This window comes from Pectinophora gossypiella, chromosome Z, assembly GCF_024362695.1.
Source record: "Pectinophora gossypiella chromosome Z, ilPecGoss1.1, whole genome shotgun sequence".
Taxonomy (NCBI): Eukaryota; Metazoa; Arthropoda; class Insecta; order Lepidoptera; family Gelechiidae; genus Pectinophora; species Pectinophora gossypiella.
In genome coordinates, this window is record NC_065433.1 from 9,147,166 (window position 1) to 9,162,394 (window position 15,229).

The 15,229-nt window shown below is 37.2% G+C and overlaps 1 protein-coding gene across 1 annotated transcript; it reads left to right on the forward strand.

Annotated features, from left to right (window-relative positions):
• Nucleotides 1–2,549: 2,549 nt before the first annotated feature.
• On the forward strand, nucleotides 2,550–9,377 carry LOC126380545 (uncharacterized). Its single transcript, XM_050030014.1, has 3 exons — nucleotides 2,550–2,737; nucleotides 3,101–3,239; nucleotides 3,693–9,377. The coding sequence occupies exon 3, from the start codon at nucleotides 3,709–3,711 to the stop codon at nucleotides 8,980–8,982; it is 5,274 nt and encodes a 1,757-aa protein (XP_049885971.1). The 5' UTR covers nucleotides 2,550–2,737; nucleotides 3,101–3,239; nucleotides 3,693–3,708; the 3' UTR covers nucleotides 8,983–9,377.
• The last annotated feature ends 5,852 nt before the right edge of the window (nucleotides 9,378–15,229 follow it).

Below are 15,229 nucleotides of genomic sequence, written 5' to 3' on the forward strand. Positions count from 1 at the left end.
ACGAATACTGAGAGGGATGATTCATCTGATTATTCTGAGTTAATATCAAGTGGAATTTTCCATCGCAAAAGTATAGAATTGAAAATATTTTAAAAAAACTAAAAAAAAACATGAATTTTGCGACGGAAAATTCCACTTGATTTTAACTCAGAATCATGGTCTGAATCAACCCCCTCAGTATTCGTTACGATGTCACTAACACCCAGTATAATTAGTAACCTATTTATCGTATTATCCATATTATCTTAGGGCTTAATTAATACTTTGATGTTATCGAAACGATAAGAAGCCATACTAGCTATTACTGATGTATTCTGGTGTCTTGTGAATCTGCCCTATCCGATAGGGATTACGATCACAGTTTGGGCCTGTCTATCTGTCATTAATAGGACTCATTAGTGAGATAAAGCTAAAACCCAAAAGGTAGCGAAACATAATTTCCACACATACATTAATTACATCTTGGGGGGTAAAATGGCCACATCGAAGCATTTCACCTAAGAAAGCAAAATTGCTATTTGACAGTTGGTTGCATTGCGCACTTAAGTACTTTTTATATGCGCAAATGTCAAATTGCAATATTGCTTTCTTAGATGAATTGCTTCGATCTGGCCATTTTATCCCCCCAGTTATCACTTGGTTATTAACATTCAGACGTACCATATTGTCACAGATTTATAGCCCAACACCCACATAATGTATCGTATTGAATAGGACATAAGTCCTTGATTCAATTGTACTCTTTATTGGTACTGTAACAAAAATATTTGATTACTGAGTACAAAAAATATGCATATTTATATTTGCATAAAACCTTGTGTTAATGGCCTGTGGGTGAATTACACCCAAACAGCGTACAGGGCCATGCGCACCCATTATAATAACGCCTTCAGGGCGCTGATGGGGCTGCGCCGTCACTGCAGTGCATCTAGGATGCTAGCAGAAGCTGGAGTCGATAGCTTCTCAGCTATAATTAGAAAGCGCATCGCATCCCTGACCCATCGGGTGAGGAGCAGCTCCAACAGCCCCCTGCAGACTGTCGCGGCAAGGCTGGACGTGGACAGTGCTATTATGCAGGACTGAACCCGCGTCCAACTTGCTGTCGCGGCGTTTCCGCGAGATGTACATATTGTAATATAGCAATACTGATTAGTCTATGGTAAGTTGTCTCTGATATCGTTATCTAGTTGCTATGGTTACCTAACTGTTTTTCACAAGTTCAAACTTCCCACGTGAAGATATAATTTTGAGATGTGAAATTAATATGTGTTGAAAGAGGGAGTCCAGATATGTATTGAAAGCTAAGTACCTTAGAATAGTTTCTTAGTAGTTTATTACTCCATGGTTCTTATTGGAGCTATATCCCTAGATGTTACTTTGTCTAAGAGACATACACTGGAGGTAGGTGTATGGATCTGTCGGTGCATGTACGCAGGACTTATTTGCAATGCTTATTATAAATGTGGTTCACCCAATGTTCATCATTGGGTTTCCCCCGGGGAAGATGACTGTCTCAGGCTGTAACGTGGTATACAGCCAACTTGTATCTCACATGTGGTGTTGGTGTTATACAGGTGAGCCTTTGGATCTATTGTAAGTTGTTCAATATGGACTCCATTGCGGTTTCTGTTCGACCGGGTCATGGCATTGTCCGCCGATATTGATATATCAGGTGGAGTGGGTGTTGCCCGAGGCCAGTCTACATTGTGTTAGACATACCACGCTATGTGGTGACCACGAATTGCAAGATAGATAAAGTAACTTATAATTATTGTGTTTCTCAAGATAGACAGAGGTACTTGGTGATTCCATGCAGAAGGAATCATATTATAATTTATGTTAACAGGTAACGATATCAGACCGATAAGCGAAGCAGAATCTATGTTAACCTGGCTGAACTGGGAACAGATGAATGAAGATATCATAATCAACGTGAAAGTCTAGTAAGTGCATAATTGTTATCATAACTGTTCTGTCGTCGCGATTAAGCTGTTTACTAGCTTCTTAGGTCACTTTATAGGCGGCGATATTTGGTGGAGATGCTGGGATAGTTTATGTTTAGATATATTGGGTTGAATCCGAAATGAATATGATACAATTATGCACTGACATTACTGAAAACTTTAATTTTTTTATAAAATAATTGAAAGTTGTGACTCATAACGCCATCTGTTGCCAGGTCAAGTAACTAAACAAACTGAAATAGTACGTGAACAACTATTTCTTAGCTAACTAGCTAATAAGGTCCGTCCCATGATATGCTTGATGTTAATATTGTTATTAGTATTTTTATACTATGTTTGGAATTAAGTCACACATATATATTTAATTCCAAATATTTGTCAGAAATCAAAATGTACTGGAATAAGCACGGTTTGCGTGAACGTGCGTATTACCAACATGGCGAATGTTCCGCTGAAAGTATGTACGACTATAAATATCTTTATCTCTGAAATAAGTTGGTATTATTAAGAGTAAATATTGTTATTAATTTTAAGCTAATTTAAGTTTAAGATTATTACGTGTTTGTAACATAAGTAATATTTAAAAAGAAAATATCCATCAGACATTTTCTCGGCTGACCGCAGGTTTACCAACATAAGAGCAATGGCGGACATTTTTATTTTTGTCCTTTGTGGTTTCTATACGGAGGTGTTGGAAGTGAAAATTTCTATAAAATCTGTTAATAATTAGTGTCAACTTATTTAAAGTGATTAATTTTGTGTGTCATACACTGGTGAGTATTATTGTAAATCATTTTATTAGTTTTCGCTTGCTAATTTTGAGATTTTTTACTTTTCTTATATGATAACGAAGTCTTGATACTTACGAACAAAGCTAACTTCATTTGTTTTGAAAAACAATTGAAAGTTTAGGTCGATCTACGTGAAAAGAAATATCTTTTAGTTTGAAGATAATAGTGTAATTTCGATAAGTTGTGTATATTCAATAAGTATGTATTGAATTAGATTTCTAGTTGACTTGATTCCGTTCAGTGTAAACAAGTTATACAGAATCGACTGAAATAATTATGATTTTGTCGGGAATCTTTGTAAGAAAAACGGTCATAGTCTACAATGTTTTACGTTATTATTAACAGGTGAACACCGCAGTTTATTGGAAACTTATAATAAGCGGTTATGAGTGGATAGTCGAATACTGATCCAGCTCGATTGCAGCTGTGGGTACGCGGCAAATATACCTACCTACCTACTGATTGTTACCAAAACGGATATAAGGTATGTGAAACATTGTTTCTAATATGGCAGAAACATCTCGAACGCACACGAAAAGTTAACTTTATGTATGTATCAGTGGGATAGTAATTTTATGACGCTATTCTACATATATTACGTGATGTATTACTAAGAGGGTAGGCAGAGTATGAAGTAAATGTTTTAAAGTAAAATACCTACCAAACTTTAGAATGTATGTAAATGTATGGATTAATTCATGTTAAGGGGAAGTTATTAGCAAAATACTTCTTATTAATACTTTAATCTTATCTACTGATAAGAGTACTTTAAAGTTAAATACTATTGAATACTATAATTTGTTATTGATGTTTATGTGACAGTATAGATATTTAATTAAATAATTACCTTATAGGTTTTCCTTTGTGTATGTGTTTGTACATTACATCAATGTATAATATGTTCTGTACATTGGTGCACTGTTGAACTTGTTTTCAGGAATTCATGTCTAACAATGGAAGAAATACTGATAAACAGGTTATCCAAATTTGTCCAAGAAATAAGGAACTTAACTGATCAAGGTCACTGCCTTTGTAAGATCTCAATAGATCAGCATAATCTAGAAAAGGCACAAATTATAAAAACTAAACTTACAGCCATATTGTCACGCTTTACATGTGAACTATATAACTATTTCAAAATATGCAATAACCCTGACCCTGATGAGATATCAGATTTCACTACTTATCAACTACAAGGAGAAGAAGTCTTGGCAGAGTTGGACGCCAAGCTGAAAATTCAAGCGGATCAACCTTCAACCTCGACAGAAGTTAATAAATCATCAAGTTATAGCAAGTTACCGGATTTGAAATTACCCGAATTCAGCGGAAATCTGCTCGAATGGCATTCATTTTGGGATCAGTTCACGTCTAATATAAGACGAAGAAATTTAAATGATGTGGACAAGCTGCTTTATCTCAAGAGCTCACTCAAGGGAGATGCGGCAAGACTTGTAGATGGATTTGATACAACAAACCGTAGTTATAAACTTGTAGTTGATACCTTAAAAGCAAGATATGGGAAAGACAGTGAGATCATATATGCTCACCATAAGGCACTTACCATGATTAAAAGAGCTGGAAATATACAAGAGAGTCGACAAACCTTAGACGAAGTCTCAAGGCACCTTAGAATACTTCAGTCTATGAAGGAAAATACTAATACCAATCAGATTCAATACCTTATTATGGAAAAATTTCCTACTGATATTATTTACGAAATCAAAATGAGATTGGATGCTGAGGCAACAAACTCGATAGAAGAGATATTAAAACAACTCTCCATAGTAATATCAGCGAAGGAAGAAGCGAACAGAGTTACTCAAGTGAATACTTCAAACGAGACATCACCATATACGGTGGAAACATTACATGTGAACGAGGCCAATAATCCAAGAACAAATTATAACTCTAATGGAACAAATCACTATAAGAGGCAATGGAACACTGCGAATCCTAGATCGTCTTCTTGGAATTCAAGACCAAATAATAAACCAACTAAAAGGAAATTCGATTCTAATGGAGAAAGAAATAATAAATTTCATGGAGGCAAAAAGGAGAAATGGTCATGTGTATTTTGTGATGGAGATCACAAAGGTGAATGCAATAAAGTTACTGCAATTGATGAAAGGAAAGCAAAATTAAAAGCCAGAAATAGATGTTTTAGCTGTTTTAAAACTGGTCACTTAGTACGTGACTGCAATAAAAAGAAAAATTGCCAATATTGTGGACGGTTTGGTTTCCATAATAAAGCATTATGTCCGAAGAGACTTCAAAACAAAGTAAAAGAGAATACGAGCATACTGCATATTAGAGATGGATCTACGGTATTGCAGACGGCGGTAGCTGCGGTTCAAGGTCGTGATATTCTTAAGACCTGTCGGATTTTGCTCGATTGTGGTAGCCAACGAAGTTACGTCACTCGAGGGATCGCTGAAGAGCTGAATCTTCAAGTTGTAGAGGAAAATAATTTGGCGATATTTACATTTGGATCTCAGAAACCTCACGAACTGGAAAGCCCTCTAGTTAAATTGGCAATCGTTACACGAGACAAATCAATTAAAACCTTTTACGCCAATGTTGTACCTTCAATATCGCACGGAGTTTCACAGCCTGACAAGGAATTACTGGACTCGAGTACCCAAGAAAAATATCCACTCGCTGATGATGGTTCATTATCAGACCGCATCGACATTCTACTCGGAAATGACTACTATTTCACCATCATATCTACAAAGAAGATGTGCATCAAGGAAGGCTTGTACTTGGTTGATTCTGAATTTGGTTGGATTCTTTCTGGTAAGATACCGAACAAGTTAAGTGAACAACTGTCGGTACTGACATATTTCCAATCTTCGTGTGAAGTTAAACTGGATCCACCTGATCTACCGTTAGAAAGTGGAAACATAAAACTCTTATGGGATTTAGAGTCGATAGGGATTACCGATTCACCAAAGTCCACACTGGAAGAGGAAGCAGTTCATCATTTCAATAAAACTGCCCAGTTTGAAGATGGGAGATACCAAGTAAAATGGCCTTGGATGCACTACCCTCCCGAACTTCCATCGAATTATGGTCTCGCAATTGGTAGATTAAAAAGTTTATTGAAACGATCGGATACTGAGACCCTTGATACCTACTATGAGATCCTCAAGGAGCAGTTGGATGCCAAAGTTATAGAAGCTGTCGAACCTTTAGCTTCTAATAAAACAACTCATCCTGTACATTATTTACCACATCATATGGTACACCAAAACGGAAAACGAGGCCGCATAGTCTACGACGCCTCCGCAAAAATTAATGGCGAAAAGAGTTTGAACGAGTGTTTGTACAGAGGACCATCAATGATAGGAGACCTCACTGGTTTGATCATTAGCTTCAGGTCAAACAAGGTGGCTATGTCGGCTGATGTTGAAAAGGCCTTTCTTCAAGTAGGCCTTCAAGCAGAAGATAGAGACGTAACCAGATTCCTGTGGATCAAAGACCCTAACAAAGAACTAACCGATGACAATATAATACAGTATAGATTTTGTAGAGTTCCGTTTGGAGTTATTTCAAGTCCATTTATACTAAATGCCACTATAAAACACCATTTGTCAAGCTCTGGCAACGAGAACGTAAGAAATCTAGCAGATCACATATATGTGGATAATGTCATTACCGGAACAAATGATACAGAAAAGGCTTTGGAACTATATCGTGTCTCTAAGGAAACATTTCAACAGATTTCTATGAACTTGAGAGATTGGAGTTCTAATTCAAAAGATTTTATGCGACAAGTTCCAGATATTTCTTCAAATCAAATAGTTAAAATACTGGGTTTAAACTGGCACCTAGAAGATGATACACTTCACATCAAAACATGTGCAAAGGATAACACAAATACTAAGAGAGGTATCCTAAAAAGCGTTGCATCTGTGTATGATCCATGTGGCTATGCCGTACCAGCACTTCTATCAGCAAAATTACTTATACAAGATTTATGGAAAATGAAAATAAAATGGGACTCACCATTACCCAAAGATATTGTTGATAAATGGGTTGACATCAAACAACATTTGAATGAAATTGAGGAAGTAAGTCTAGATAGATGTTACCTGAAAAATGCGCAGAGTAACGACTGTGAAATACATTGCTTTACGGACTCTTCAACCAGAGCTTATGCAGCAGTGGTTTATGTAGTTGGAGAAGATGAGAAGAGTTTTGTGATTGGCAAATCTCGTCTCGTGCCAATCAAAGATCAAGAACATTTGAAAATACCACGTCTGGAGTTACTTGGAGCATTAATTGGAAGTCGTCTGATACAATATGTAACTAAATTCATTAATTTGAATGTAAGCAAGCAAGTGCTATGGACTGATAGTCAGATTGTCATTGATTGGTTCAACTCGAATAAGCTATTGACTCCATTTGTGTCAAGGAGGATCGAAGAGATAAAACGTAATAAAAACTTGATTGTCAGATACGTACCGTCAGAACTTAATCCAGCTGATGCAGCTACTAGACCAACGAATTCTATCGAAGACGGAAGAAAGTGGTTGACAGGACCAGACTTTCTACTTCAAGATCCGAATACTTGGCCTACACATACAAGGAGTGATACAATTTTTTTGATTGGGGAGGATCTGACGAGTACTGATGATGTACAAGATAAGATCCCTGAGTCAATGGTTGTAGAGAATGAAGATAACTCTCATGACGATCACCAGTTAATGGAACGAGGAATAGAAACTGACTCACATAATACACTGGAAGAAATTAGAAAAATACAGTCAGAATATTTTAAAGAGGAAGTGAACGGTAAAGAAACAAGTCTCAGTCGTAACCTTGGATTGTTCAAGGATGTAGATGGTATCTTACGATGCAAGGGCAGGTTTAGGAATGCCAACTGGTCATTTGATAAGAGGTATCCTATGATAATACCTAAGGATTGTAACTTTACCAATAAAGTAATCAAAGATACACATGAAAGGAACTACCACGTTGGTGCTAGTCATACACTAAGTATAATTCGGCAAACCTACTGGATACCGCAAGGCAAGAGACAAGTTTTGAAGATCTTAAAGAAATGTCCACGTTGTTCGAAGCATGGCGGTGGACCCTTCAAACTACCACCCACACCTGCGTTGCCATATGAAAGGGTTAATTATAGCAAAGCCTTTACGTTTACTGGAGTAGATTATTTAGGACCTGTATTGGTCAAAACAGAGACAGGTACCAGCAAAAGATGGATATGTCTATTTACATGCCTTGCAGTTAGAGCTATACACTTAGAAGTTGTGCAAGATTTATCAGCTGAAGAAGGACTATCTGCTTTTAGGCGAATGTGTTCTACTAGAGGAGTACCAGAACTTATTACTTCCGACAATGCCTTACACTTCAAATTGATATCTGACATAGTGTCTAAACCATACTGTGTTCAAAATAAGATAAAATGGCGATTTATACCCGAACTTGCGCCTTGGTTTGGAGCTTTCTATGAACGACTAGTAGGACTAGTGAAACATTGTATGCGTAGAACACTACAAAAACACCTATTGAATGATAGTCAACTGTCAACGATAGTAAAAGAAATAGAAGCTGTATTAAACACGCGACCTTTAACCTCTGTTGATGCAGAACTAGAGTTTATTTTGAAACCATCTGATTTTCTTCAACCTGGCAGATGTCTCATAATGGAGACCGCGCAGAATGGACTACCAATACAAGGTACATCAACGAAGACCAACTTAATTAAAGGATGGAAGAAGGCTCGTACAATACTACAAGAGTTCGAAGAAATGTTTCAAAATCGCTACTTACCAAGTCTACGTGAGAGATATAATCACTCGCTTAAACAACCACGTGTGACTTCTAAGTTAAATCCGCAAGAAGGCCAGATAGTTCAAATCAAAGGAGATAAAAACCGTGAAGGTTGGAAAGTCGGGAAAATTATCTCTTTGATCAAAGGCTCTGATGGATTGGTTAGAGTAGCTCAAGTTAAAGTAGGAAACTCTATCTTTACGCGATCTATTGCGCACTTGTATCCTCTGGAAGCCGAAGATGAGGAACAATATGATCCAGTACCTCAAGATACTACCAAGAATTCAGAACCCATTTGGTTGCCTTCGGAACAGTCAGTGAATACACCTGATGTTGTGACAGAAGACGTAGATGATATCCATATAGATACATGCAGCAACAATGAAACTGCAAATACTGAAGACATAGAAAGAACTTATGATATTTGAATGTGACAAATAAAACGGCAGTGACTGAGAATGAAAATGAGAATGATAACAGATTTAATGAGTTAATAAATGATGATGATAAAATAATGGACAATGAATCATTGGAACAACAACCTGAAATAAATAGACCAAGACGGACTGCAGCGGTTCGAGCCCTTCAAAAGATAAGGGAATGGACACACAATTTAATGATTACCTTACAACTCTAATTGTTCCCGGCGGGAGTGTCGCGGCGTTTCCGCGAGATGTACATATTGTAATATAGCAATACTGATTAGTCTATGGTAAGTTGTCTCTGATATCGTTATCTAGTTGCTATGGTTACCTAACTGTTTTTCACAAGTTCAAACTTCCCACGTGAAGATATAATTTTGAGATGTGAAATTAATATGTGTTGAAAGAGGGAGTCCAGATATGTATTGAAAGCTAAGTACCTTAGAATAGTTTCTTAGTAGTTTATTACTCCATGGTTCTTATTGGAGCTATATCCCTAGATGTTACTTTGTCTAAGAGACATACACTGGAGGTAGGTGTATGGATCTGTCGGTGCATGTACGCAGGACTTATTTGCAATGCTTATTATAAATGTGGTTCACCCAATGTTCATCATTGGGTTTCCCCCGGGGAAGATGACTGTCTCAGGCTGTAACGTGGTATACAGCCAACTTGTATCTCACATGTGGTGTTGGTGTTATACAGGTGAGCCTTTGGATCTATTGTAAGTTGTTCAATATGGACTCCATTGCGGTTTCTGTTCGACCGGGTCATGGCATTGTCCACCGATATTGATATATCAGGTGGAGTGGGTGTTGCCCGAGGCCAGTCTACATTGTGTTAGACATACCACGCTATGTGGTGACCACGAATTGCAAGATAGATAAAGTAACTTATAATTATTGTGTTTCTCAAGATAGACAGAGGTACTTGGTGATTCCATGCAGAAGGAATCATATTATAATTTATGTTAACAGGTAACGATATCAGACCGATAAGCGAAGCAGAATCTATGTTAACCTGGCTGAACTGGGAACAGATGAATGAAGATATCATAATCAACGTGAAAGTCTAGTAAGTGCATAATTGTTATCATAACTGTTCTGTCGTCGCGATTAAGCTGTTTACTAGCTTCTTAGGTCACTTTATAGGCGGCGATACTTGCCAAAGACACTAAATTATATAATTATTTAATTGATTAATTAATTGTAATTTTTTACTAACATAGATATAAGACTTTTGTTAACTTACACGATGAGAATGAGCCACAAATAACAAAAAGGCCACCAAAATATTCATCCATGCTAGAGAGGACATGCCTGAGATGTACACAGGGTGTTAGTGAAGCAGTGCCGAATGCTAAGGATGTTTCAGCTCATGATTCTGAGTTATATCAAGTGGAATTTTCCACTCGCAAAATTAATGATATTTTTTGAGAATATTTAAATTATTTTCAATTGAAAATTCAATTGATCTTCCTCAGTGTTCGTTACGATGTCACTTATGTTATGGTAGCAATGTCACATCACTGGTGTTGGTCGTGTGTGACGCATCCCTATTATTTTAAGAAAAAGACTATAGTGTCTATGTTTTGTCTACGGCCTCTCTCTCTGACATGCAATGGCGTAGGGTGTGATGCGTAAATAAATTTACTCTTTTCTTTACTAAAGTATTTTCTATTTTCTTCCTCTGACCCATAACCCCGAACAGGTTATGGGCCCAGAGGCGCGCGAGTGATTAATTAGTTAAGAATCGGAGAGCGGATTTGGTACGATCGGCAGGGAAGCGGCGTACTGGGCGGCGTGGTCGAACAAAAGTAAGGTTATTTCAAAGAAGGGAAGGAAGGTGTGAAAGCCAAGCAAGAAAATGGGAGAAGATAATTCCAGGGGTGCGGGATCGCATATTAAGTTGGAGGGAGCGTCCAATTGGAATCTGTGGAAATTCCAATCGGTGATTTTACTGAGAAGTCAAGACTTGTTAGAAATAGTAGAAGGAAAATGTGTGAAACCAGAAGTCGAGGATGATAGGATTAAATGGGAAAGGAAAGATGCTAAAGCTCAAACATGGTTAGTGACAAGGATGTCGGAAAATGCGATGACGCATATTATAACTTGTTCTACGGCGGCAGATATGTGGAGAAAGTTGGCCAGTGTTTATGAACGGAAGTCAGAAACGAGCATCCACATAGTTCAACAACGCTTTTTCCAATATAAGTACGAGGAAGGTACAGAGATGTCTACTTTTCTGTCAAAGATAGAAGAATTGAAAAATCAATTGAAACAAATGGGAGAAGATATTTCGGAGAAATTCGTAATTACAAAAGTGTTGATGTCACTCCCCGAGTGTTATAAACATTTCGTGTCTGCATGGGAGTCGGCGCCCGAAGATAAACAAACCTATGATAATCTCGTCGCTAGGTTGTTAATAGAAGAAGAGCGAGTGAAGGAAAAGGGCGATAGTATAGTACAGTCGTCGTCGGCGTTTGTTGCTAAGAAAAGCGATAAGAAAAACGTAAAGTGTTACGCGTGCGGTAAAATCGGACATATGAAAAGTGAGTGTCGGTTGAAGTGTTTTAGGTGTGGTAGACCAGGTCACGTTTCAGCAGTCTGTAACCTACAGAAAAAGCGTTATCAGTGTGGCAAGATTGGACATTTGGCTAAAGACTGTAGCATATCTAAAGAAAAACAATCTCAAAATGCATTTATAGTTCAGGAGCCAATATTAAAAAATAAATCTGAATTTATTTTAGACTCTGGAGCCAGTGAGCATATGACATATGATAGAAAATTATTTTTCAATTTTAGGGTTCTCTCTAAAAAGGTTGTGATAGGAGATGGTAAGCATCTGGATTGTGAAGGAGTAGGTGATATCCATTTTCTAGCTTTTAACGGTTCAGAATACATACCTTCTGTAATGTATAATGTTTTATATGTTCCAAATTTGATGGCTAACTTGTTTTCATTTACTTCTGCAATTGATAAGGGATATATAACTATATCAAGTAGTAACCATGTAAAGTTTTTAAAGGAAAACACAGTTTGTGCTCAGGCTAAACGAGATGGCAAATTCTATTTTATGCAATTCAAGTTTGATAATAATTTTGATAATGATGTTAGTTTAGCAATGTTAAGTTTAACCACATGGCATGAGAGATTTGCACATCAAAATTTTAGGCATGTAAAAGAAATATTAAATCAAAACAATGTAAAATATGAAGGGCTAATTGGTCAATGTACATCTTGTATACAGGGAAAGCAACATAGGTTACCATTCTCCAACAGTGACAGCCGTGCAGAGGGTCCAGGTGAGCTGGTGCACGCAGACTTGTGCGGGCCGATGGAGTCAAGGTCTTTAGGCGGGTCTACTTATTTCCTTTTACTGAAGGATGATTACAGCAGCTACAGGTGGGTATATTTTCTTAAAAATAAGTATGAGGCGAAGGATAAAATAGTAGAGTTTTTAGAGCAGTTTGAGAATGAGTTTGAATGTAAAGTGAGGAAGTTCAGGTCAGATGGTGGTGGTGAATTTAAAAACAGGGAGTTGGAAGGAATATTTAAGAGGAAAGGGATGGTGCATGAAACCACTGTGGCGTATACCCCGGAGCAGAATGGTAGAATAGAAAGAGAGATGAGAACCATAGTAGAAGCTGCTAGGACGATGTTGATAAGTGCGAATGTTGACAAGGAATTGTGGGCTGAGGCAGTGCATAATGCGGTATTCACGATCAATAGAACAGGATGTAGTAGCCAGAGAGGGAAGACACCATATGAGTTACTGTATAAAAAGAGTTATGATATCAAGGAGTTGAGAACATTCGGAGATGAAGTATCGGTTCATATTCCAAAGCAGAGAAGATTAAAGTGGGACCCAAAAGGAGAACTGGGAAGGTTTGTAGGATATGGAGTGAATACAAAAGGATATAGAGTTTGGTTCAAAAATAAGAGAGAAGTGGAGACACACAGGGACGTTGTGTTTTTGGAAAGGACAAGAAATAATACAGAGGAAAGCAGAGGAATAAATAAAGAGGAGGTATTAGAAGGTGAAGACCTGTTGAAAGAAGATGAAGATACAATGGCAAATAATGAAGACAGTGTAATACAAGAAGAGGAGATGACAGGAAATGAAGAAGTGATGGAGGTAAGTGAAGAGGATCAGCGAACAGAAGAAGTGGAGAAAAATATAGAAAGAAGTGAATATGGAAGTGAGCAGTTTGAAGAAGAATATCTTGAAGATGAGTGGCTGAGTGCTGGTGAAGAGGTGTTGGAGGAGGGAAATGGAAGAGAAAAGAGGAGAGTAAAGAAACCCAAATGGTTGGAGGACTATGATGTGGGATTGTTGGTACATGGAGAGGAAGAACTAACTTACAAGGAGGCTGTAGAGGGAAAAGACAAGGTAAAGTGGATAGAGGCAATAAATAAGGAGCTGGAAGCATTAGAGAAAAATGAGACGTGGATAGAGACAGATTTACCTAAAGGGAAGAAGACAATAGATAGCAAGTGGGTGTTCAAAATAAAGAAGGACGAGGATACACAAGTTTACAAGGCTAGATTGGTAGCACGAGGCTTTAAACAAGAAGATAAGTTAGATCATTCAGAAATCTATGCTCCTGTGGCGAAATTACCAACGTTACGTATCCTGCTTGCTATAGCCAATAGATTTGACTTGGAAATACAACAGATGGACGTGAAGAATGCATTTCTAAACGGAAGTATTGATGAGGAGGTTTACTTGGAGAAGCCAGAAGGTATGAAACAGGATGGGAAGGTACTAAAGTTAAGGAAGTCTTTGTATGGATTGAAGAAGTCACCCAGATACTGGAATGAGAGATTTGACAAGCTGATGATGCAGGAAGGGTTTATTCGAAGCAAGTGTGATTATTGTCTATATTACAAGGAAGGAGTAAAGTTCTACGTGTTATTATATGTTGATGATATTATTTTAATTTCTGAGGATGTGAGGAAGATTGAGGAGTTGAAGAATGCGTTAAGAAGGGATTTTGATATGAAAGATATTAAGGGAAAGTACTTAGGAATTAACATAAGAAAGAAAGAAGGAGTGATTGAGCTTGACCAAGAAGACTATTTGAGAAAAATACTAAGGGAATATAAAATGGAAGAATGTAAGCCAGTATCTACACCAATGGATCTAGGACTGAGAATTGAGAAGAGTGATAAGAAGAACGAAGAACTGATAAGAAGATGTAGGAGATTGATTGGAAGCTTAATGTATGCTATGTTAGGTACTCGACCTGACATATGTTATGCTCTGAGTTATTTAAGCAGGTTTCAGTCATGCGCAGGTGAGGATGTATGGAAGGGATTAAAAAGGATTTTAAGGTATGTTAAAGGGACATTAGGTCTAAAGTTGATATACAGGAAAGGTGAGGAAGTACCATTAGTGGGATATACTGATGCGGATTGGGCAGGAGATCAGGAGGACAGGAAGTCTACTTCAGGTTGTATTATGAAGGTATATGGTTGTCCTGTGTCGTGGTCATCGGGTAAGCAACAGTGTGTGGCGTTATCTTCAACGGAGGCGGAGTATGTAGCTCTAGCTAAAGGTATTTCGGAGGGATGTTGGATTAGAAATCTGTTAAGAGAAATTAATTTAAAGTGTAATAATTTTGTTGTGTTTGAAGATAACCAATCAGCCATTCATATTGCAAAGAATCCTGAGCATCATAAAAGATTAAAACACATTGATTTGAAGTATCACTTTATTAGAGATAAAGTTAGAGATAATGTTGTAATTTTGAAGTATATTGAAACTGAAAGTCAAGTGGCAGATATATGTACTAAAGCATTGAGTAAAGCTAAGTTTGAAAAATGTAAAGAGATATTGTTTTAGAAGTTAAGTTGTGTGTAAGTAAGTTGTAGAGACATGTTGTTTAGTTGATTAATAGAAGTTATTATTGAAGTTTTAAGTTTAAGTTTTGAGTTGAAGATGTTTAAGTTTATAGGGAAGAGTTTTTGAGTTCAAGAAGTTTAAGTTTGAGTTTAAATTTATATAAGTAAGGGTTTGATTTTATATTATGGAAAACAGTTTGTATTATTAAAGAGATATTGTTATGAGTTAGAAGTCTGTATTAAGTTGTCATGGGATGTAAAGTTCTTGATTGTTTTGTATTGGATATTTTTTTTATATAGTTGTGTTGAGTGATGTAACATTGAGGGGGGGTGTTATGGTAGCAATGTCACATCACTGGTGTTGGTCGTGTGTGACGCATCCCTATTATTTTAAGAAAAAGACTATA

Bases quoted from the DNA above. Each gene is read 5' to 3' on its own strand.
- LOC126380545 (XM_050030014.1), top strand. From the start codon at position 3,709: ATGGAAGAAATACTGATAAACAGGTTATCCAAATTTGTCCAAGAAATA.